The sequence below is a fragment of the Akebia trifoliata genome, chromosome 12 (assembly GCF_017979445.1).
Source record: "Akebia trifoliata isolate Shusen 1 chromosome 12, ASM1797944v1, whole genome shotgun sequence".
NCBI lineage: Eukaryota > Viridiplantae > Streptophyta > Magnoliopsida > Ranunculales > Lardizabalaceae > Akebia > Akebia trifoliata.
Window position 1 is genome coordinate 175,183 of NC_141386.1, and position 25,372 is coordinate 200,554.

The 25,372-nt window shown below is 36.5% G+C and overlaps 2 protein-coding genes across 3 annotated transcripts; one reads left to right on the forward strand and one right to left on the reverse strand.

Moving 5' to 3' along the window:
• Positions 1–3,433: 3,433 nt before the first annotated feature.
• Positions 3,434–13,169, forward strand: LOC147388401 (ABC transporter B family member 19-like). The gene is made up of 9 exons (XM_086418232.1): positions 3,434–4,483; positions 5,031–5,085; positions 5,219–5,394; positions 7,877–8,041; positions 8,162–8,457; positions 8,962–9,278; positions 9,965–10,188; positions 10,665–12,566; positions 12,664–13,169. Exons 1-9 carry the CDS (start codon positions 3,434–3,436, stop codon positions 13,009–13,011), a joined length of 4,533 nt encoding a protein of 1,510 aa, XP_086274358.1. The 3' UTR covers positions 13,012–13,169.
• A 473-nt stretch (positions 13,170–13,642) lies between these two features.
• On the reverse strand, positions 13,643–25,004 carry LOC147388402 (3-oxoacyl-[acyl-carrier-protein] synthase II, chloroplastic-like). 2 transcript variants are annotated; one of them, XM_086419422.1, is made up of 13 exons: positions 24,306–25,003; positions 22,885–23,090; positions 22,587–22,790; positions 21,875–21,985; positions 21,693–21,788; positions 21,471–21,516; positions 21,291–21,370; positions 20,708–20,776; positions 20,544–20,628; positions 20,140–20,294; positions 19,958–20,038; positions 14,812–14,871; positions 13,643–14,100 (listed from the first exon to the last, which is right to left on the reverse strand). In XM_086419422.1, exons 1-13 carry the CDS (start codon positions 24,694–24,696, stop codon positions 13,984–13,986), a joined length of 1,701 nt encoding a protein of 566 aa, XP_086275548.1. In that variant the 5' UTR covers positions 24,697–25,003; the 3' UTR covers positions 13,643–13,983. The 2 variants fall into 2 exon arrangements, with proteins under 2 accessions (XP_086275548.1, XP_086275549.1); XM_086419423.1 differs by lacking the exons at positions 13,643–14,100; positions 14,812–14,871 and adding an exon at positions 18,984–19,133 and having other exon boundaries at positions 24,306–25,004.
• Positions 25,005–25,372: the final 368 nt, after the last annotated feature.

Sequence of the window (25,372 nt, forward strand, 5' to 3'; positions counted from 1 at the left end):
GGTGATCTATATTATATGGTCTAAAGATCATCCTCATAAAAAATCAGTCCATTCCAAAACTTCTAACCACATCAAAACTGGTTTTCAAAAAAAAAAAATGGACTATTTACAATTCTTGAACTTCTTTTGATGGGGTTAGAAGTTTTAGGATGGGTTGATTTTTGGTGAGAATAGTCTTCTCATTGTAGAGATCATCCTCACTAAAAATCAATTCATTCCGAAACTTTTAACTCATATAAGACAAAATAATTAAGCTATAGTGTGGATTTATTAATTTGTAGGGTACTTATATAATTATTCATGGGATATAAGAGGTAATATCCTTTTAAGTATAAAGGCATACTTGTCTGTGCCGAAAAAGAGAAGTGCTTACCATTTCAACGCAAAAATTAAGCATCAAAATGGTACTGAATTTTTTGCACTTATTTTCAGTTATAAACGTTAAAAATATGAAGTAAATAAACACGTTAATTTGACAAAAAGTGTTGAATATTTTTTTAGCATTAAACGTTGAAAATTAACGCAAACAAACAGTGCCTTAGTATTAACATTTTCACGTCACCATGCACAATAATCGTGTACACACACAACAAGTTTGTCACATGCCATGCCAATATGCACATTGGATTGAAACAAGAAATCAATCATAATTCACACTGATTTCACTATGTTTGAAGGCAAAAAAATAAGAAAAGAGGAAGCCGCTGCTTGATTAACAAGCATCCCCAGTTCCACAAAATATAAAATGTTCCTCAATTCATAGGAATCAATGCATGTGGGACAAAACAGAGGATAAGAATTGGCGAAGGGACCAATGCTAGGAGTAATGATGACATTGTTATGGGATCAAGTTTGCTATTAAAAAGCTGGTTCAAGCAAGGTCGCTTATGGAGTAGTAGTTACATATTAGGTTTTACTGAAAACGTTGTCCATGACATGCAAGGTCGATTATAGATGAGTTTATGACATACAAGGTCTGGGTAATCAGATTGCCCACACTCCTCTCTATGTCACCAAGCCAAAACACATGCAGATTCCATAAAGATTAATCATAAACAGTTGAGCACAATAATATCCTTATATCTCCTAAATATACTTCTATATAAATAGGATAATGGAATTTTTTGAGAATTCCTAAGATGAGTCCTCTATTAATCTTCTCCCTTGCCTCTTATCGTATTTTCGTACTTTGTCCCTCGTCCAGGTAGTAATATATACATAGATAAATCAAATCATCAAATTTAACTTTCCCCATTGGTATGTACCCCTTCACTTGTATGTTGCAATATCCACCCCCATACAATAGGAAAATAATAAATTTACTTAAATAATCAACACTATGATCGTATACACTTTCTCATGTTATTTATTTATTTTCACTACCTATTGTCATGTAAATCAACTTACACCTTATGATTTACTTGAAAGTTCTAATAATTTTTATTTTTTTGATATTGCAAAGTATCTACACTCTTGGAATGGAACTAGTCACTATGGGATGGGCAATGATACTAAGTTCCGTCACAAAAGGGTGAGGGATAAAAATAAATAAATAAACATTTTTATTTTGAATAATGATAATTTGACTCCCACTCTCCCCAAGTGGCTGTGCGCATAGAACCATAGATTTTTTCTTGGGATACACAACTGCACATCCCCATAAATATGTGCATTTGTTTATCTCGAGAAAAAACATATATGATTCTATGCACAGTCATGTGGGGAGAGTTAGAAAATCATGACTATTTTATTTTTGTTTGATGTACGTTTTATAGTTTACTCGTTAGAACTAACAAACAAATTGAGCCAACCAAGCTTATTTATGGAAAAACAAAACCACTTTCTTTAGCTTCATGTGACCGTTCATTGATTTCTCAATAAAACATTATTAGGTGTAAAAACCTGATCAATTCATGGGATCAATATCTCCATCTGTGCTCATCTAAGAGCCTAAGCAAAAGCTGGAGCATGTTTCCCGACCCCTTTTCGAGACAATCATTTATGGAACGGGTAGCCCTATTAAGTCTTTCAAATTTGAAAAAAGAAACTAGACTCTTAAGAAAAAGGTGTTAATAGATGTAAGTAAGTAATGTTCTATAAATTTAGATAATTTGAGAAAGTGTATTGATAAACTGACTCGAAAAAAGCCACTTGAATTTCACTTGCTAAGGTGGATGTGTGTATGGAATTAGAGATCTTTTCCTTGTGTATCCCGAGGGGAAAAAACTATGGTTTTGTGCACATACCACATCAGCTGAGTGATTTCCGAGTGTTTTTTTTTTTTTTTTTTTTCGAGTCAATTTATCATGACTCTGAGAGAAATGTGTTGTCTTTTAAACAAAAACAATTATAAAGATATTACAAAGAAAAACCGTTCACTATAAATTACAAAATAACTTTGTAAAACATATTATGTTATAAGTTTGACCTTACTTTCAAGAGTTTTTTTTAAAAAAAACTAGAATATTGAAAGAAGTGTTCGGTTTTGTTTGTACTAGAAGTAATAGTTGTTGGTGTCGTAGGCGCCTCTGCGTGACATTTGGATGGACTTCAACACAACACCTCTGTCTTTTTTGTTTGGTGAAGACATCTATGAATGATATGATATATACTTAATTATACTTGTAGGAAATATAGATAAATATAGTTTTACCAAAATTTTGATAAAGACCTGTCTTAAAATACAATCTTGGGTCCACTCATCTTGTGAATGGATACACCTTACACACACCTCAAAACTTCCCGAAATCACCAATCACTCTTCTGATGTTTAATGTATATAATATAGTCCACCAAATAGTGCTCTTTTAAAATCTTCAATTGCATTGTTCCATTTAATTTATTTGATTGACTATGTAATATATTTTTATTGCAAGTTCCTAAGCATGTCAATTGACTTTTCTCGTTTTATCACACTAAAAAATGGCATGTGCAAACACATACATGAAAAGAGTTTATTTATAATTTAAAATATTTATTAAAAATTACATAATAAAAAATGATATTTTTGTAATTTTAAAATTAACTTGGTGATTATAAGATAATGAGTTGCAATTTTCTTGGTTTCTTAGCTTGGTTGGTCCTCATAGCCAACCTTGCCTTTTTAGTATTGAAATACTAATTATCAAAAAAATTAAAAATTACTTTGATTATATTAAGTTTAAATAGAAAGATAGAGATAATTGTGAGATCCAAATTTTGGCATCAAACCACCTCTACGCACTCCACCTTTCCTCTGTATAATATAAAGGAACAATGAAATTAGTTATAATTTTATCTTTCTAACTCGTGCAATATCATTATGGTAAAAAAGAAATGCTTATTAATTATTAAAAATAGGCGGATTAATCTAAGTTCTTTTGTCTCCTAAAATGCCTATTAAGGACCAAACACTACAAAGTTGCTCCTTGTATTCTTCATCACCTCTTCATCAATGGCTGAATCCTCTTTTGAGTTCGGCTACTCTTCTTCAGGTCGTTCACGTGGTGGTTATCGTCGCCGTCGCCAACACCATACTACTCCGACAAGTTCGCGCAATCCATCTCGTTCATTTTCATCTATCGGCTCTCACTTCCCGAGTCCACAAAGGTTCCATCACCCTTCTCCTGCAACCCCATTCTCTACTGATCATGACACGTCATGGCAAGGAGAGCTTTCATGGCAATTTGAGCCCACCGGATGGCGTGATAGTCGCAACCTTGGAGCTGTCCTTAGCCCATGGGCTACTGCCACACCATCCAATCCTGTCCGACGATCAGCCAATGACTACTATCTCTCTCATACGTATGGTGGTTACAGGAGCCATAGTAATCCTTACTATGAATATTCTGGCTATGGTGCACCATCGATGGGTAGACTCGAGCTCCAGAGCTACGTGGCTAGAGATACTTCAACTTCATTTTTTCGACAAAGTTACACCTCTATTGATAATTGTAAGTCTTCGAGACCCAAAAACATGGCAATTGTCAGGGAGAAAAGTAGTCCTCTAGCTGACATGGATGAGCTTAGTATGATTGATTATAATGACACAAACCATCAGATTCTCGAGTTGGATAATCAGCCAATTCATCACCAATATGCTTATCATGATAAGTACAATGATAACGATGACAATAATGATGGAGACTATCAATTACGTCGAAGATCATATGATGTTCATGATAATCATCAAGTAAAGAAAAAGGATGATTATTATGATAATGGGTATCATCAGGATGATGTTGGTAGAGTTTCTTCCTTCGATGATGAAGATGAAGATGATGATGATGATGATGATGGCAGAGGAACAAAATCAATTGGGCTATTTAGTTTATTCAAGTACTCTACAAAATTAGATATGATATTTATATTTTTGGGTTGTGTGGGAGCATTGATCAATGGAGGATCACTTCCTTGGTATTCATTTCTTTTTGGGAATTTTGTGAACAAGATTGCTGAGGAATCTGCGACTGAAAAGATCAAGATGATGAAGGATGTGGAAAAGGTACTATATGGATTTATTTATGTATAGTATTGGTAACTTGGTATATATTTTGAGTCAGTTTCTCCAAACTTCTCTTTTTTTATTTGGTGTCTTCTTCTATATATATATTCAATACTCTAGCCAAAAAGAAATAAAAAATTAGGATTAGACAGGAAAAAAAAGGTAATGAGTACATTTTACTCTTTTCCCACATAGTAATGGTCATAATATTTAATTTATTTCATTTTAACTTATCTCTCTCATCCCCGTAGCATATTAAACTTGCCTGCTGTATGTAAATATATTATATATAGGTCCTAAGTACAGAATCTGTCAAAGTTAAAAGGTCAAGGGAAGATAAGTCTATTCTTTTTTTTTTTTTTTTTGAAAATCTAATTAAGGAGACAAATGTAATAAATACTATTAAATAGGGAATCTCCTTGATATCTTAATCAAATTTGAATTTTCTCTTGATTTGTTTGTTACTTTAATTTTTTAAAATTCAAACTATATGAGAATATATGCATAGGTATCTCAATTTGTAATTTGTTCGATTAATGTGTCTCAGATATGTACTCTCATGGCTGGACTTGCAGCAGTGGTGGTGGTTGGAGCATATATGGGTAAGACAAGAAGACAGAGAGAACAACACACATACAAATTAAATAACAAATTATTAATCCTAGACTTTTAATTAGAAATTTGGGTTAGAAGGAGAAGTATTTGAGTTTATTAATATTAATTAATAATTTGCAGAGATTGCATGCTGGCGAATGGTGGGAGAGAGATCAGCACAACGTATAAGAAGTGAGTATCTAAAGGCAGTATTGAGACAAGATATTGGCTTCTTCGATACTGAAGTTAGCACTGGTGATATCATGCATGGGATTTCAAATGATGTTGCACAGATTCAAGAAGTAATGGGAGAGAAGGTGATCGATCGGCCTCTCTTCTTTCTTTTTATAATCATATGATAGAAATATTTATTTATTTTCTTGCATTAATGCCTATCATTTCATTTTATTTATGAGTCGTGATAAATTAAAGCGCTTTTAGCGCACGCATTTGACGCACTTTTGGCATGTGGATACAAAGGTCAGATGGCACCCCATTTCATGTCGTGTGTTATTTGTGAGACCAACGGACCGACGTGATATTAGCATTGTCTTGAGAATGATTTAGACTAGTTGGATTCAAACTCTTTTTCAAGAGCTTAGATCCAGTGGATACAAGTTATCAAACACTATGATTTTTGGTATCTAGGTTCACCAAGGGATGGATATCATATCCATGGTACCACGTAGCATGAAATGGAGTGCCACCTGACCTCTGTTAGGTACGACACACCACTATGTGAAAATTGGAAAATTCTACATAAAAATTCGACGGGTCTAGACCCATGAATTTTAGAATCCAAAATTCGACGGTCTAGCTAGGACCATCATAATTTGTGATCCCTAAATTTGATGGCCTAAAGTCGTTGGATTCTCACCCTTTATTAATTTGACGGTTTCGACCCGTCAAAAGAAAAAATTCGACAATGAAAAATTTGACGTCATGATCCATCAAATTTTATGAAATTTGATGGTCTTAGACTGTCAAATATGAGTTTTTTTCACATTGTGCACTGTTCTGGATCCCTACCCTTTGTATCCACGCCAATGTGTGTCAAGTGTGTGTGCCAAAAGCGCGTTAATTTATCAAGACTCTTTATTTATATATGTAACAAGAATAATTTATTAACTTGATCAACTCCAAAATCATAATTAATTTCTTTTTTTATTTTAAAATTTTCAACAAACACATTCAAGCAAGCTGGCTGATTATATTATTTATTTTTATTTTCTTTGATAATAAGCCGGCCGAATCTAGGCATCAACAAAGCCAGCTTTACTAATGATCAAAGAACTTATCTAACATGGAGAAATATTGGTGTTGAAGTTTTCCTAGAACATCCTGTAGAGGACAAAGACTTAAAAACTGTGGACTGGTCAATGCACATTGAAAATATTAAGAAAATTTTCATTAATATTGTTGAAAAAGAGATATGTCCAAAAACATATTCATAAATCCTCAAATTATAACAACATATACCTGCAGCAAAATGTTGCACAAATGAAGGAACCATTAAATGTTGTGTTCATATTTTAAAAAAATGACAACACTATTACCTGCGAGCACACGCACAAAATTGCAAATAGGCTACCGTTCATAAAAATAAAAAAATCAAAAAAATCAAAATGAATAACGGGCAACGAAGCATTTTAAAAAATTATTAGTACATTGAACCTTATAATAACTGATGTGGCAAGGGCACAAAACCACAGATCTTTTCCTTATGTATCCCAAAGAAAAAGATTTCTGATTCTATGCCGTTGCCACGTCAACTGTGTATGATTTACCGCATGCATTCATCACGACTCAGAAAAATGCTGAACTGATGTACTCTACACTGCGCTGACATGGTAGTGTGTACAGAACCATAGATTTTTCAGTAATGATTTTCTAATTAGAAAGTCTTCACTCGGTCAATACTCAGTTATCGTGGCATAAACACACTACATAAAAATTGGAAAATTTGACAGAAAAAATTGACGGGCCAAGGCCCACGAATTTTAGAAACTGAATTTTGATGGCTTAGGACCATCGAAATTCTTGATGTTCCCAAATTTTACAGCTTAAAACTGTCGAATTTCTCCCATCCTTCATTAATTTGACAGTTTCTATCCGTCGAAAAAAAAAATTGACAATGAAAAATTTGACCTCTTGGTCTGTCAAATTTGAGCTTTTTTCACATTGTGACACCGAATCATAGATTTTCCCTGGAATTCACAACTGCACATCCCCATAAAAGATTGTGGTTGTGAATCTCAAGGAAAAAAGATCTATAGTTCTGTGTCTGTACCATGTCAGCCGAGTATTGACCGAGTGTAGACTTTTTAGTTTGAAATTTACTGTTTATCAACAAACAAACAAAAAATCAAAATGAATAACGGGCATGAACACCGAATCATAGATTTTCCTTGGGATTCACAACTGCACATCCCCATAAAAGATTGTGGTTGTGAATCTCAAGGAAAAAAAAGAACCGTGTACGTACCATTTCAGCCGATTATTGACTGAGTGAAGACTTTCTAGTTTGAAATTTACTGTTTATCAACAAACAAACAAAAAATCAAAATGAATAACGGGCAACGAAGTATTTTAAAAAAAATATTGGTACATTGAGCCTTATAATAGCTGATGTGGTGCCATTACCACTTCAGTGCAGTGTTGAGGGCAGCATCGTAGAAAGTCCGTTTAGCACGACTCATATAAATAATATCCAAGTCTAAGCTAATTAATTGGTGATGAAATAACAATAAAAGGAATTAGCATATATATGACGAGGTGAACGATGTAATTAAATGGCAGATGGCGCACTTCGTACATCATGTGTTTACCTTCATTTGTGGCTATACTGTGGGCTTCCTGAGGTCATGGAAGGTTTCTTTGGTAGTTCTCTCTGTTACTCCATTGATGATGTTCTGTGGGATCGCTTATAAGGCCATCTACGTTGGTCTAACTTCCAAGGAAGAGGTTAGAGAATATTCCTACTACAACCATATATATATTATATATATACTCCTTCAAATAATCTCATATATATTTAGTTTCTTTTTTCCTAAAGTTTTTTATGTGCATGCATGATGATTGAAGGTTTCGTATCGGAAAGCTGGTAATGTTGTGCAGCAAGCCATTAGTTCGGTTAGGACCGTATTTTCTTTCGTGGCTGAGGATCAATTGTGTGCAAAATACTCAGAATTGTTGAATAGGTTGATTCCTTTCGGGGCGAAGATAGGATTTTCTAAGGGTGCGGGGATGGGAGTGATCTATTTGGTAACTTATTCAACATGGGCACTAGCTTTCTGGTATGGATCCATCTTGGTTGCTAGGGGAGAGATCAAAGGAGGTGAAGCCATTGCTTGCTACTTTGGAGTTAATGTTGGGGGAAGGTAATAGCAATACTCTCTCTCTCTCTCTCTCTCTCTCTCTCTCTCTCTCTCTCTCTCTCTCTCTCATGGAAAAATGTTACATGGACACCAAGGGCCATGTAAAATCTGGACCGAGGTCGCCACTTGGACTTCCCACATTAGTCCAAATGACACCTTAGATCTCTAGCGTTTATCATGTAATTGTTCATTGGATCTTTTCCTCATTTAGAGTCTCTTCCCTTCTTTCACTCCATCCCAAAGGACAACAAAGACTTTCAATGCAAGCATTGCATGCTAGCTATCTTTAAAATCCCTAAACAAAACTACAAATGTCTTACTTTAAATGACATGAGGTATGGTTTTAGACAGAATTGAATGGAGGAACAAGATCTGTTCAGCCAACCCCAAGTCTTGAAGATAGGCTTTGATGATGATATATTATCGTCATTTCTCAATATCTTCTTTGTGGTGGTAGAAATTCTCAAATTGAAAAAATAAGTTTAAAATGTCTGATTTTCTTTGCAGGGGCTTGGCATTGTCACTCTCATATTTCGCTCAGTTTGCACAAGGCACAGTAGCTGCAAGTCGAGTGTTTGAAATCATCGATAGAGTCCCAGAGATTGATCCCTATAACTTTCAGGGAAGGACACTCTCAAGTGTTAGAGGGAAGATAGAGTTTAAAGGTGTTAGTTTTGCATACCCATCTCGTCCTAATGCTCGAATTCTCAATTCCCTTAATCTTGTTGTCCCACATTCAAAGACCCTTGCATTGGTTGGAGCCAGTGGAGGTGGCAAGTCAACAGTTTTTGCTCTTCTAGAGAGGTTCTATGATCCTATCAAAGGTAAGATGCTTATGATCATCTTATCATGCCAAATGTTAAGTTCTCCAACATAAATATTTTTTGACCATTCAACTCTACCTTGAGTTATATCTTTTAAGGCAGATGTTGGTATCTAATGCAAGTATTGGATGATAGCATCCTTTAAAACCATTTGTTTCATAAATGCCTCTTGAAAGGTAAAATCTTATTTTTGGTTTTTAGTGACAAAAATAAAGATTTTATTGTTATTGTGCAATGGCATTCTATAAATTCATTTGGAGTGTTGTGATATTTATAAAAATTTCCTTGCACAAATAAAATAAAATGTCTTGCTTTTTGTCATTGAAAGATAAAATGATATTGCTTAATTTACATGGGCTTTTTGGATTACTTCAAAAGTGCAAACTTTCTTAGTTGCTTGAAGTTCACAAGGTGTTGATACCACGGTTTGGGTTCAATACCCACCTTCACCTACTAATTACTAACCACTAATCTCACTTGCCTAGCCAAAAAACGGCAATATATTGCTTTTTAAGGGCATTCCTCAACCTTCAGAGACATTTACCTTGGTATTGATTGTAAATAGACAAGGTCTAAACAAACCATTTGATATGTTGTGCTGACTTGTCATTTTAATAGCTTCAATGATGATGATCTTCCTAACATTAGGGCATTACTTGGTTTCAATCGATTGTGTTTTACTGCAGGAGTGATCAGCTTGGACGGTCATGATTTAAGGACACTACAAGTGAAGTGGCTGAGGGCACAGATAGGTATGGTGGGTCAGGAGCCTGTTCTGTTTGCCACCACAATATTAGAGAATGTGATGATGGGGAAGGAGAATTCGACCAAGAAAGAAGCGATTGCCGCTTGCACTGCAGCCAATGCCCACAGCTTCATCTCTACCCTCCCTCAAGGCTATGAAACTCAGGTCCAATTTTAGTAATCTATTATTTTATACAACTTTCTTCAGACTTACCTCCATCATTACTTGTTGGAAAAATCTCCAACATACAGTCCTGGGATACAATATTAATTGAAGAGACCAACAAAATCAACCACATAACAAATGGATTTATGTTTTTATCCTAACCATACCACTTTCACTATGTTGCAAATGCCAAAAAATAGAATACTTTCTGCAGCAAAAAATGACTATAACTAACTACTACTAATTAATGAATTAGTACTGTTAGCAAACTACTAAAGCAATAGTGCAGAATTTCCCTTTGAGCAGGGGCAAGGGAGGGCTCTGTTGCTCCCTACAAACCCCAACGAGCTCAACATGGAGCTTAATACATGGAAGCTATCACTTCATTAACAGTACTTAATTTCTTGTATGGGGTCTTTGGAAAGAGATACTATCTCCACTGCTCCTTACTAGAAATTCCAATCATTTGATGTCAGGTTGGTGGCCGAGGCACCCAACTCTCCGGTGGGCAGAAGCAAAGGATTGCAATAGCCCGAGCCATGATCAGAAACCCTAGAATCCTCCTCCTAGATGAACCCACCAGTGCCTTAGATGCAGAGTCCGAGGCCATCGTCCAACAGGCCATCGACAAGATCTCCACGGACCGTACAACTCTTGTCATTGCCCACAGGCTAGCAACAGTCAGAAATTCACACACCATTGCCGTCCTTAGCCATGGCTCCGTTGTTGAGATTGGTGATCATCGTCAACTCATGGAAAGATCTGGCGCCTACTTCAACCTTGTCAAGCTTGCATCCGAAACTACTATTTCACAACATGACCCAAAACAAAATGATGTCCAAAATGATATGGGGTACTCCATGCATGAGAAATCCGTTTACGATGTTTCCAGGTCAAAGTATCCTAAATCAATGCAAAAAGAAGAGCAAGAAGATGTTGAAGAACAAAAGCAAAAGCCCAATAAGATTCAACTCTCCAAGATATGGAAGTTACAAAGACCAGAGCTTCCCATGCTGTTTTTAGGATTTTTCTTGGGTATGCATGCAGGTGCAGTTCTCTCTATCTTTCCTCTATTTCTAGGCCAAGCTCTTCAAATCTACTTCAACGATGACACTCCAAAGATGAAGAGAGACATTGGGTATCTCTCTTTAGCACTTGTAGGTTTAGGTTTTGGCTGTGTAATCTTCATGACAGGCCAGCAAGGTTTCTGTGGTTGGGCTGGCACAAAGCTCACAAAGAGGGTGAGAGACCTACTGTTCCGATCAATACTTAAACAAGAGCCAGGTTGGTTTGATTTCGAAGAAAATTCAACTGGACTACTTGTTTCGAGACTCTCTGTCGACTGTATTAGTTTTCGATCAGTCCTCGGTGATCGGTTTTCAGTTTTATTAATGGGTTTAAGTTCAGCTGCAGTTGGTCTTATCATGTCATTCTCAATCGATTGGAGGCTGACCCTACTCGCTACTGCCCTCACTCCATTCACCCTCGGTGCGAGCTATTTCAGCTTGATTATCAATGTTGGGCCCAGATTAGATAACAGTTCCTATGCAAAAGCTAGTAATATTGCTGCTAGTGCAGTTTCAAGCGTAAGAACCGTAGCAACACTTTCAGCTCAACAACAACTAGTCTCCTCCTTCGATCAAGCCTTATCAGAACCAAAGAAGAAATCGATGAAAAGATCAGAGATCTTAGGGTTAGCCCTTGGGTTCTCTCAAGGTGCCATGTATGGAGCTTACACTCTCACTCTTTGGTTCGGTGCTTACCTCGTAAAGAAAGACCTTTCAAACTTTGGTGATGTATACAAGATTTTCTTGATCCTGGTTTTGAGTTCATTCTCAGTTGGGCAGTTGGCAGGTCTTGCACCTGACACATCCAGTGCATCAACCACTGTTCCCGCTGTTTTTGATATCATCAATCGTAGACCGTTGATCGACAGTGATCCAAAGAAGGGAAGGAAGATCGATGGGTCAAGACCTCTTGGTATCGAATTCAAGATGGTGACTTTTTCATACCCATCAAGACCAGAGGTGATTGTGTTGAGGGATTTCTCATTGAAGATCAAAGCAGGGAGTATGGTAGCTCTAGTTGGGGCAAGTGGGTCGGGGAAATCAACTGTGGTTTGGCTTGTTCAGAGGTTTTATGATCCAAATCGTGGGAAGATTGTGATGGGAGGGGTGGATCTTAGAGAGATTAATGTGAAGTGGTTAAGGATGCAAACAGCTTTGGTTGGACAAGAGCCAGCACTGTTTGCTGGGTCTATAAGAGATAACATTGCATTTGGAGACAGTAATGCTTCTTGGGCTGAGATCGAAGAAGCTGCAAAGGAAGCTTATATTCACAAATTCATTAGTGGTTTGCCCCAAGGGTTTGAAACACAGGTATATTTTACATCATTTGTACATGAAGAACATTATTATTATTATATTAAAAGTGTAAATTTGATGAAAAATATGCTTGTTAATTAATTAATTACAGGTAGGGGAGAGTGGAGTTCAACTATCTGGTGGGCAGAAGCAGAGGATTGCGATAGCAAGAGCGATTCTAAAGAAATCAAAGATATTATTGCTTGATGAGGCGAGCAGTGCCTTGGATTTGGAATCAGAAAAGCAAGTGCAGGAGGCATTGAAAAAAGTGTCAAGGCGAGCCACCACAATTGTGGTCGCTCATAGGCTCTCCACTATCAAAGAGGCTGATCGCATTGCAGTTGTTAAGGAGGGTACGCTGGTGGAATTTGGTAGCCACCATGAACTCATGGCCTCCCATCTCAACAGTGCATATGCCACCCTTGTTCGTGCTGAAATGGAAGCTAATGCACTTTCTTGAGTAATAGTAGCCCTATTGTTTTACTTATAGATCAGAAAGAGAGCCAGGATGAATTTTTTTTTTTTTTTTTAATTTAATTGTTGTGAGATTGTTGATGTATTGTGTTTACAGCATCCTCCAATCCCGTGTGATATGAGGTTCATCGAGACCCTTCAATAAATGTCTGATTTAGATCTTCTGAGATGGCACCTAGAACTATTTTAAAGCTGCCAATAAAATAGACTTCATTCATGCCTACTGACTTCCTACAACCCCAAAATTAAAATTTAAAGATAACATGGGAGCCTATTCACTACCCATGAATTAACCTGAAAACTTGACTTCTTCTGAAGAGAACCAAAAAATAAAAAAACCATTTCCGGCATGGATGGCTTGACCAATCGATACCCATCCATCTCATTAAGGAAATTAGATCAGAATAGCAAACACTTGGGTCAATTATAATTATGTATAACAATTAGTTATGTTTGGGAGGTACTTCTATAAAAAGGGGTGTAAGCTACTTGTTGATACAAGGTGAATGAAATTTTTTTTTTTTTTTAATCTAGAGAGATGCAACTCCCCTCTATATAAGTAAAATTGTGGTAACTTGTTAACATAGTGTGGGTAGGACCACCAACTTAAACAGCCATTAGAGGACCAAGTGACTTGAACCCATTACCGTTTTGTACAAGATAAAATTTCCCATACAGCTTGAGGGGTTTTTTTACACTTTCTTTTCTTTCTCATTCTTCCTACAAGGAACCCAAATTGAATCTACTCAGTAACTTACCATTGTAAATGTAGAAATCTATCAAACAAACAAAAGAAGTGGGAATGAGCACAAAAGCTCTACTAGACCTCCAGCCACAACACCAAAACCTAGGCTGAGTTGCTCTCATATTCTCACCATTCAAAATGCCACGAGTAGAAAACCTACATATACATCCCTTTAGCCTCCCCTCAGCCCATGGTTGGCCTTGTCCACCAGATTTACTTGTAAGGGGCAAATAGGATGGATGAGTTATGGCCTCCAAAGCCAAATGAGTTAGACAACGCCACCTTTATGTCGAGACGTTCTTTCTTGGGGCCCACCAGCACTTTCGTGTCCTGATTCAATTTCTTTGGTGTCAGTCAAAGTTCATGTGTTACCAAGAAATAAAATGCAGAGCATGCATGGATTGGTCAAAGCCCAAAGTTAAGCTCCATTGCAGCCCAAAGTTCATGTGTTACCAAGAAATAAAATGCAGAGCATGCATGGATTGGTCAAAGCCCAAAGATAAGCTCCATTGCAGCCTACCAATACAGTAAACTGGACATTTGCGGGACCATCTAATACAAGAAGTTGACCGTACAAAAGGTCAAATTAATGTGGTAACGAATATCTGATTATGCATATTTTGGGTTTAGCCAACTGAACAGGTGGTTTTTAGTTACAAGGTGCAGATCAGTGAGACAGCATAACACCGCACAGACGGCAGATGAAGGATGCAGCATGGCAATTTAAAGTTTAAACTGCCTCTATTTGGTTACAAGTTTTTACAATACTCTCTGTTTCTTTCCTTTTCTTTTCTTTTCTTTTATTTTTTCCTTTTCCCCTTCACTTATAATGAATTTAAAGTTCTTTCGCATCTAACAGCATTAAAGATGTGAAAGAGCTAATATACCAGGTGAAAAGACATTTCAATTTTAAAAGTACTAAAAACAAACGTGAGTAACCTATGCATGTTCATATGCAAACGGCTATTGGCTCCTTGATATAAATTATAAAGAAACAAAGAGTAGATTATGCAAAAGAACAGAATATAAAAGAAAGCATACCACGCCTTCCTCAGGGTTTTCAAGATTGATATTTGGATGGACCCACCCTGTCCGTATTGCCTACATGTGAAAGACAATCTCAGTTCAGAAGTACCAAAAAAAAATATTGAATGAATGAATTTATGAGTGCACATATCAATGATTTAGTGAGAGAAAGAGAGAGATTGGGGTCCTCTTTCCATCAATACCATTTTGCACAAAAATAGCCATAGAAGGACCAAGACTACATGGCATATTCACTAGTAATTGGAGGATATAGCTTGAGAACAGAACTTTATAAGATCGTCATATTTGTTTGTCTTATCAGGGCTTGTGAAGTTAATCCATCCATAACTAATGCAAAAAGGTGCATACTTGGGGCCAGTTCCATGTACAAACCCACTATAACTAGAAACACCCTTGTTTTCGCCTCCGACAGTTCTCACACCACTTACTGATCCAGCTCACATGTCCTCAAGTGTCAATCAACTTTTTAAGGACTCCATTTTTCCCAATACCTGCCAAATTAAATCTCAAGAAACACAATGACGTGCTTAATTCTAAATAAGAGCCATGTGTGGATTCTTCCTTTTTGTTGAAGTTTCTCCAACAATAGATGACCTTCCTGGAATGAAGACAATTTGAGTTTTCTAATATCTTTGTTTCTCGTCTAAACTAGTTTTTTCCTCCATTACAAAGTTTTATCCCACAATAATTAAGACAATTTGGCGCAGCTCTTTGTTGAAAAACTTATTCCAGCAAATGTAATTTTAATCCTATAGAAGTTTAAATGTTCCAAGGTCCCTCTAAAACTAAAGCTTCATTCTATTTCTAAGTTCCCAATGTCATCTAAGCTAATAGTTTTTCGAAACAGACCAAGCATTCTTGTGTCCTTGTCCCTCAACAAGATTGTTTTCCTCAGTCTTCGTGCACATTACTTGAGCCTCTAGTTTTTCTTTCTCATATTTCCACATTTGTAAGTATCTCTCACCCTCTCATGTACCTAATAACCACATAACTATGTTGTCTCATTAGACTTTACCTAGAATATGAAACTCAAGGATTGTGGTTCAAATGCATACTTAAGCCTTTTTCTATAAATATCCCATCTCCTTAAGAAATTGCTTGTAATAATTCTGCCAGTTTCTGAAATTGCTTTTTAGTACTCTCGTATAATCCTACTTAGGGTACATGAGAGCTAAAACCATTAACCATCACCTCCTCTAAGACTGTTTCAATTGACAAAAACCTGTCACTTGCTCTCTTAACCCTTACAACACTTTTTTTTTTGATAAATACTAACCCTTATAACACTACCGATCAAATCATTCTCTATCACCCTCCCTAATCCATTTCAGGGGGGGAAAAAAAGTTTGTATCATATAAGCTTGGAGTCATGGGTCCGTATACTTTAACTACTTTTAATTATAATTAAAAATCAAAGAATTTTTTATAAAATAAGAAAATAAATATACAAAAATGAGAGCAAATATTTTCATGCAAAGTAGAGCTATCCAATAGCTTAATTACATTTATATGAGAAAAGGCCATTGGATAACTACAATTATGTAAAAGTGTATTAAAGATGGAACACACGAACTTTTTTCAGAAATCATTTATTATAAAAATAATAACTAAAATAAAAGTTGGGACTTATATAACCATGTTGGGGAAAACAGACACATACAAAATTGTACAAACAAATCAAGTTATAAGACAGACTACAGAGTGATGGAAGAAAGACTTAAGACAATAATACAATAAAAAAACAAGGAGATCAGAAACTAATTTCTTTTTATGCCAAGAAGATAAACCAATGAAGCAATCTCTCTGCAATGACAAGTGCTAGAGAAGTTTAGGAAAAAGAAAAGGAATCACTATATGATTTTTATTAACTTAGAGAAGGCTTAAGATAGTACCTAGAGTTACTTTGGTGGGTATTGGGAAAGAAAGATGTCCCAGGTGAGGGCATGTATGAGGAGCTTGTGTCTAGTGCAAGAACAAATGGTGAGGAAACAAATAAGTTCCTAGTTAAAATTTTTTTTTTGATAAGTATAATATATTAATGAAGGGGGAAAAAATACAAGGAGGCCGAGGAGGCCTCATAAAGAGTTACATAGGAAGGAAAGCTAATACGTCAATGATTACATAAAGAGTTCCATCTAAAAAGAAAGTCATCGAAAGTAACTCCCGTAAAATCTATGTTCTGTTTGGACCAAAGATACAATAAGCCCAAAATCTCCAAGAACCTGCCGTGAGGGCTTCTCATCTAATTATTGAACACCCTGTTATTTCTCTCGTTCCACACCCCCCAAGCAATAGCTGAGGGAAGAATAGTCCAAAGGTATCTTTTCCTGGATAAGAAAGCATTGTTGGCCCACTCTTCCAACAGCGAGGAGAACTTACAAGGAAAGACCCAATGAGTACGGAAAAGCCGAAGGAAAGTTGACCAAATATTGTGAGAAAATGAACAATGAATTAAAACATGGTCTACAGTTTCACTATCCATCAACCAAAAGGGACAACAGTTTGGTGTGATCCATCCCCGAACAATCAAATTATCCAACGTGAGAATCCTCCCAAGGGACGCCAACCAAACAAAGAAAGATATTTTAGAAGGAACTGACTTTGACCAAATGATGGGTCCCAAAACTGATCTCTCCGCAGAAGGGAGAAGCCACTTATAAAAAGAACTGACAGAGAATCTCAAGTCTTTAGCCCACGTCCAATCCCACTTATCCTGTTGACTTTCGTTGAGATGAACCGAATGCAGGAGATCTAGAAAAGATGTCATCTCTGTTAGCTCCCAATCATTAAAGTTTCTCCTAAACCCCAAATCCCAAGTAGAGGTAGATTCGTTGCGAACCAAAAACTGCTGGATCACGCGATTCTTTTTTAGAGAACAAGCGTACAAAGACGGAAATTGAGCTGCTAGAGGCAATGTGCCGCACCACCTATCCTCCCAAAATCTAATATTGTCCCCCTTCCCCGCATTAAATCTAATCCCTCTTTCAAACTCCTCGCTAACTTTGAGAATCCCCTTCCACACACTACACCCATAAGAACATTTAGCCTCACCACTATACCAACCTAGCCTCATTTCCCCGTACTTGGCCACAACGACCCTCCTCCACAGGCTACCCCTCTCTTCATCGAACCTCCAAAGCCATTTCCCTAAAAGCGCTCTATTAGCTAGTTTAAGGCCCCTAATCCCCAACCCCCCGCTCTTTTTAGGCAAGCAAATAACCTTCCATCGAACCAGGTGATACTTCCTCCTACCAATCTTGTCATTCCACAAGAAATTTCTCATTAGCCTTTCCACTCTGATCGGTTTTAAGTTTCTATTTGTTAGCTCTAGTTATCGACAAAGTAATTGGTCATATACAAGATCAAGTCCCCTAGTGCATATTAATGCATATGACATAGCATTAATTGAGAAGACTAAAGAGGGAGTCAAACTCAAAACTAGAATTCTGGAGAGTTGTTTTGACTTTTGAACTTCAAGGACTTTAAAATAAGTAAATCAAGGTAGTATTTAGAGCTTAACTTTAGTAATGACACCCATAGATAGGAAGGGTTAGTAAAAATTGATTGCTGGAAAATACACGAAAGTGACCAAATTGTTACCTTGTTTTTATTATCCATAAGAAAGGAAAGATTGAGGTGGTTGTTTTCTTTAGAATTAGAGGTATCAGCTTGATGGTTAAAGTGGATGTGTGCTTCCAATCCAATTAAAGGAAAATTATCTAAGATAGCAAAATATAGTCTATGCCTTATGAAGCTGAATGTTGGCAATCAATAAACATGTTCAGAGATTTAGTGTAGCAGAAATGAGGATGCTTAAATGGGCGAATAAAAAAACTATGCATGAAAAATTAGAAATGAATGCATCGTGAAAAAAATAAGAATAGCCCCATTAGGTTGTAACTTGTAAACAAAGGGAATGTCATTTGAGGTGGTTTGGTCAAGTGTGGTGAAGGCAGACTATAACCCTACTTAGAAGGAATGTGCAAGTTGATGGTTTTAAAAGAGGGAAAGGAAGGCCAAAAAAAAAGAGGGGATTGAGGTGTTGAAAGTGGGGAACACACTTGAAATGACAGAAGACATGGTTTTACATAGAATTGAATGAAGGAGCATGATTTGTTCAGCCCGACCCCAAATTTCTGGGATAAGGCTCCAATGACAATATCGACCTATAAATCCATGTTTTTATAAGTCGACATGGCAAAAAAAATCTTTTTTTTTTTTGTATAGCTCCATGCTTTCACATGACAGGACAATCGTGAACAGGTTGGCCTTGCCATTTTCTTCATCGACACCTTGCCAAAATTAAAAGTGTTAATCTGGACAAAATTAATATGTCAGTGAATACATTTGATAGCCTTTTGCATTCTGATCCAATCATTGAAGCTCTAAACTAAGTGATGTCACATACAAAAATGTGATCCAGTTTTCTTTATCAGCAAACTTCACTTCTTCTTTAGATACTATTTTATGATGTTTTTCAATGTACTAAAATGCTCCTAGTCATCATTCAGATTAAGCTTTGAAATCTTTGATCGCTTCAATAGTCAATGACTCAAGCTTCTTCTGATGTCTCCATCTATCAAATGAGGATAGGATACCCATGACTGATATCTGGACAAGGAGTCACCCCTAGCATCCCTTGGACACCTACACCAGTTTAAACACCAAAGCACCAAGCAGCTGGAACACCCAGAACTGTATTCATCCTCAATACTTGAAAGGAAGCATGGCTAAGTGCCTAAATCATCTCTAATATTTGATCATGTGACATGCATAAGCCCCCACAAGCAGTTACATCGACTCATTTTACATTGAACTTCATGCTAGAAAATGGAGTATGCACCACTTAAGGGAAAATATTAAACTCCATGGCTCAGAAGCTTGTAAGGAATTAAATATAGAGAAGATAAATGTGAATGGTATGACCAACACATGTGCACTACTCAAAAGTGAAAATTGGAATTCTCTAACTCAGAAGGCTGGAGGCCACCATAAATTGAGAAGCTTTGACCACGTAATAATTTTTACAGCCAATTTAGTGTGCGTGTGTCAGATACAAGAAAAGAATATATTCAAGGAAAACCATTCAAAGTGCATCAAAATCACCTCCATGTATTGCAAAATCTGGGAAACTGTTTACCTGTACTGTTGCAACAGCTTCCACAGCACCAGCTGCTCCCAATAGGTGACCAATCATGGATTTAGTAGAGTTCACTCTCAGCTGCAAAAGTTAAAAGATATCATCAAGCATGGAATGCGGTGATTCTATAAACAAATGACACAGAAAAAATAATAAGAATAATAATAATGCATTCACATTACCTCAGGATTCTGGCCAAAACAACGAATGAGAGCTTGGTACTCCTTAAGGTCACCAGCCTGAGTCGATGTAGCATGGGCATTAATGTAATTGACATCTTCTCTGGATACCCCAGATTGAGTTAAGGCCTTCTCTATGCAAAGAACAACACCCGTCCCTGATTTTCAAATGGAAAAAATGGGACATAAATGCAAAGTCATTGCCTTTCACATATTTAGTATGCATCAATGTTTAAGGCAGGAGATCTGCTTTCTCCAGCAAACTCAATTGTCAAAACTTCATTAATATATAAATGATAGCTACAAACAACAAGAGAATAGATATTTCTTCCAATTAGAATCTAAACAGAGAACCTCTGTCAATATGCCAGCCTTTCAAGATGATTACAACACATTTGTTTTCATACCATCAGGATGAGGCTCGGTCATGTGATAAGCATCGCAAGTAAAACTTCCACCTAGAAATTCCGCATAGATATTTGCACCTCTTTTCTGTAGGATCCAAGAAAGAGGAATCAGAAATCTAGAAACCACACTCACGTATTTATTCATGAAACTAACTTGGTATCACCTTGGCATGTTCTAGTTCTTCTAAAAGCAGAACCCCAGCTCCTTCTCCCATAACAAATCCATCACGATTCTGTTATAAATCCCAACATCAAATGTAAGGTTAAAAATTTCAATACAATGCTAATAAAAAAATAATAAAAAAAAACCCCTTTAAATACAAGAAGATCAAACTATCAAACTATAAAAACCTCGCTAGTCCAATGTATAAAATTGGTTTCATGTGAGTTTCTGCCTATGCTACACAGATTTGGGTGCAGAACCCATGCAGAGACATGACAGATAAACACTACAAATACACAAGACACACATCTGAATCAATTTTTCATTTTTTCAAAAGGAGTTGTCGACATCTACCATATCTTTTGACTGTAAGCCCTTTGGATCTTGCTTTTAAACAAAACAACATAAAACTAAATTTATGCAACCCATAAAGCCATTATATAATAACACTTAAAACATTTAGCAAGTTCTACTTTTCTGATTGAGTTGATTAATTCATGTGTTGAAATAGATTTTCTGAATTTCATTGATATGGTTTTAAAACGGAGAAAAGGGAAACGTCAAAAAAAGGAGCTGATTTTTACAATATCCCAAGGACGTGAAGCTTTGGTTGGATCATTGTTTCTCTGTGAAAGTGCTTTGCATGCCACAAAACCCCCCAAACCTGCACCAAGCAATCATCAAATAGAAAATTATGATCTCATGCTTCACAAAGTTGAAAAGGTCTGAAAAGCATCTAGTATGAGAAAGGAAGAATTGTATACCAATAGGTATGATTGCCGCATCAGAGCCACCACAAAGCATCATATCCTGCAAGTTCTCAAAAAATTAATTACACTGAAAAGATGACACATGTTCATTTTATTATTGAACTTTTTATTGAAGAAAGGGAAAAACGAATAAATAATAGCTAACAAGTTCCTAAGGCAAAAGAAAATAATAGTATGTACCATCTAGCTAATGAGTAGGTAAAGCAGGCCACTTACAGCTTCACCTCGTATAATATGGTTCGCTGCATTTAGCATGCAAAAGTTGCTCGTGGCGCAAGCAGTTGAGATTGAATAATTGGGACCCATCCATCCCTGCAATTCAGTAACAGAAAAGTTGCATCCAAAACCCAAGAATCCACTATGAATACAGCTTAATTTCCAGCTTTAATCAAGCTTACCAGATCCATTGCAAGCATGGCAGAACCCATATTTGTAGTAGCAAAAGGAACACAAAAGGGATTCATCTTCTTATATGATACCCTTAAAGCTTCTATTGCATCGTTAAAAACCTGGTTAAAGAAAAACCAACAGCCCATATGTAACATAGCAGATGTAGTAAATAGTGAATAGAACACATCTGGTTTCACACACAAGAAACATTTGAATCAATGATGTTCTATACTTCAGTGCAAAACAAATTTCTTGTTTCTTCCCCAATTTTCAATGACAAGACTCGCATGTAGAGGGTTCTGGACCATCCAACTCTTGCTCAGCTTGGAGACTGTGGAGCTAAAGAGAATTGAACAGTGGTCTCATTAGTCAACCTGTCTATGCTACTTGGTATGGAGGGGGCACCACAATTGTACTTTAGGTATGGACACAGCTCCCATTTTTTTAACTTTCCTGGTGACATTGAGGCTTGTAACCGTATTGCCCCCTCCTATATCAATGCACATCAAACCACACCAGTCAGTGGGACTGAGTGTAAATGTTACATTTCAAGTAGCTCTTCATTGTACCACCTCAAATTTAGAAGTCAAAAATCAACAAATCAGAGACGGTTAATGGAAGCAGTTTTGGCCTTTCATAACCCAAAACAGGGTTTCTTTTGCTATTATCTGTTTCAGGGTTGAAATCTGCCTTCAAATCTAGAGAAAGAATGAATCTTACCTTCATACCACCCATTGCAGAGCCAATCAGAACCCCACATCTAGCTTTATCAATCTCTCTCATGACATCCTCTGTGATCCCACCATCTGCCAAGGCTTTCTTTCCAGCAGTAAGCATGTATAACATAAAATTGTCTGCCCTCTTGGACAGTTTTGGTGCAACCCATCCATCTGTCGAGAAAGACTTGATTTCTCCAGCAATTCTCTGAGGAAAAAAAAAGAAACAATAACAACAATAGATGAAAATCTAGAACAATACACTTGTAGAAGTTGAAGACGGGTCGGTGAAGAAGATTTACGGTAGGGAAGAGGGAACAGTCAAAAGCCTCAATCTCAGTTATACCACTGACACCCTCCAGCAAATTATTATAGAAAACATCAGGATTGTGACCAATTGGGGTCACCGCACCCATCCCTGTCACAACAACTCGCCTTTGCTTCGTAAAAGGTTTCTTCTTTGTTGTGACTTCCTTAGAAGGTTGTACAGCCACAGCCATGGTTTTCCCTGCAATTATAGCAAATTAATAAAGTTCCAAACTCCACTGCCAGGTAGACATGAAATGAAATAACCACCACAAGTAAATAACAGAAATATACTTGGCAAAACGATTGAATGAAAAAACTCATTTATCTTCAGGGTTTTCATGTTGTCTCTCACAGCAGAACATCTTAGCTATGTGAAACATGAGAATTCTAGTTCAATGGAGTTCCCGTGGACTCAGATTCTAAGGTTAGAACATTAGACTTAATTGCAGGTCCCCAAAAATCAATCTTTCTCGAGAAAGGAACATCCAAATTAAATTACATAACTTCAGAAATTTAAAGACAAACGGAACAACAAATTTACATACGTATGGATCATCACCAATCCGAATTCAACGTATCTGAATTCTATAGTTGAAGAATATACAATAATCTAGAAAATATAAGTTAAACATAAAGAAATTTCATAAACCATACAACCACTGTAGGTTGCATCTAAATATGTCGTTGTCAAACTCATGAATCTTGTTCCTCCATTCAATTTTTTTCTACAGACACTTCTTTTGTTAAGTCAAATGTGTTCATATCTCATCTCACTACCTCAATCTACATTTCATTTTTTTTTCTATCCCTCGCTCTTGTAAGACCTGTCACTTGCACATTCTTTCTAATTTGGACTGTTATGGGTCTTTATTGGGCATGGCCAAACCATCTCAATGGACTTTTTCTAAGTTCATCACCTGTTGGAGTTACTCAACGGATGATTGATAACCTGTACAAAGCCACATATATTTAAGCTTTGAATGATCTCTAAACATATTATCATAAAGACAAAATCTAAAAGAATATAAGACAAGCAAAGTCTATGTAAAGAAAAATCAAAGTGATGAAATATAAAGGCCTATCCGGATTACCATGTTGTACTGAAACAATGCTCTTATGAGCTTTTTTGAGCAAAAATTATAACTTCTTCTTTCTGGGGCAAAAAATGGAGATTCAAATAGAACCTATAAATATTGAAATTTGGTGCTAGTTACAAAACACCATCATCACCTAACATACTCAATATTACATAAATTAGGCTTAAATTACAAACAAAACCTATCTGAAAACACTAACTTAAATAAAAAATCAAATATGATGTAACAAGAACACATAAAATTACCCAAAAACGTGGCAGGGCCTACAAAAATCATCAAAACTAACACAAATCTAAAATAAGCTACAAACTTTTTACCTGAATGAGCGGGTCGAGTCATCCGCCTTTGTCTGCGAGTCAAGGCCTCGGTTCTTGACCCGAATAGGGAGAACCCATTATCCCCAAAGAATGCCAAAGAAGAAGACAATCCCTTAGAGCTGTAGTACTCCTCACAAGGTTCAAAAGCCAAATAAGAACTCATCAAACCTGGAATACTCGATCCGCAAACCGCTGAAATCAAACCCTTTGGAAAATCGTTGCCAACACCGATGCATTTCGGCACAACTGTCTTCTTTCTCGCCCATTTACTCAATCTCTTCGAAGACTGAAACAGAAATGGCTTCAAGGAGCGATCTTTCTCGTAATCCACCGACATGCAAGCAGCGACGAGCCATGTACATAGAGGAGATGCAACAGAAGAGGCCGCCATTAGAGAAACCAAGAAGTACCCAGAAGAGAGAATCGAAATCCAATACAACCCAATAAGTACTTTGGAGAGATGTGAAGTCTAGAGCGAGAAGAAGAATAACTCCATTGATGAGAAGAGATGCGTTTTTCTGGAGTTCTTGAGTCGAAGAAGCTTGTATTTCTCAATCTGAGCGAAACCCAGTAAAGAAATCGAAACACTCATCGATCTTGAAGACTCGAAACGGCTCGAAACACCGCTTTCTTGCAAATCTGAATCGCCCTGGAGCAGAGAAACGCTAACAGCTATGTGAGAGAAACAGAGGACAAAATACAAAATGCATATAAAGTAATAAACACAAGAATTCACGACCAGAAAAATAGTAACAATAAAATAAGATGGATATTATTTTAATTATTTATTTCCAGTTTTTAATAAAAAAATGTTTTTTTATAAATAGATATTAAAAAAAAAAAATCTGACGGTAAAATTAAAAATCCAGACCATAGAAACAGAGAGAATAACAGCTGAAAAACAGATTACACTCAAATTGAAAATAAAATAAAATGCCATTCTGCTGGAATTATTTTGACTATTGCCCAAAGTAAGAGACAAGAAATCCCTATTAGGGGTGCAACTTGGTTTGGTTTGAGGTCAAATTAGAATTGAATCGAATCAAATTCCATTGGAATCAAAACAA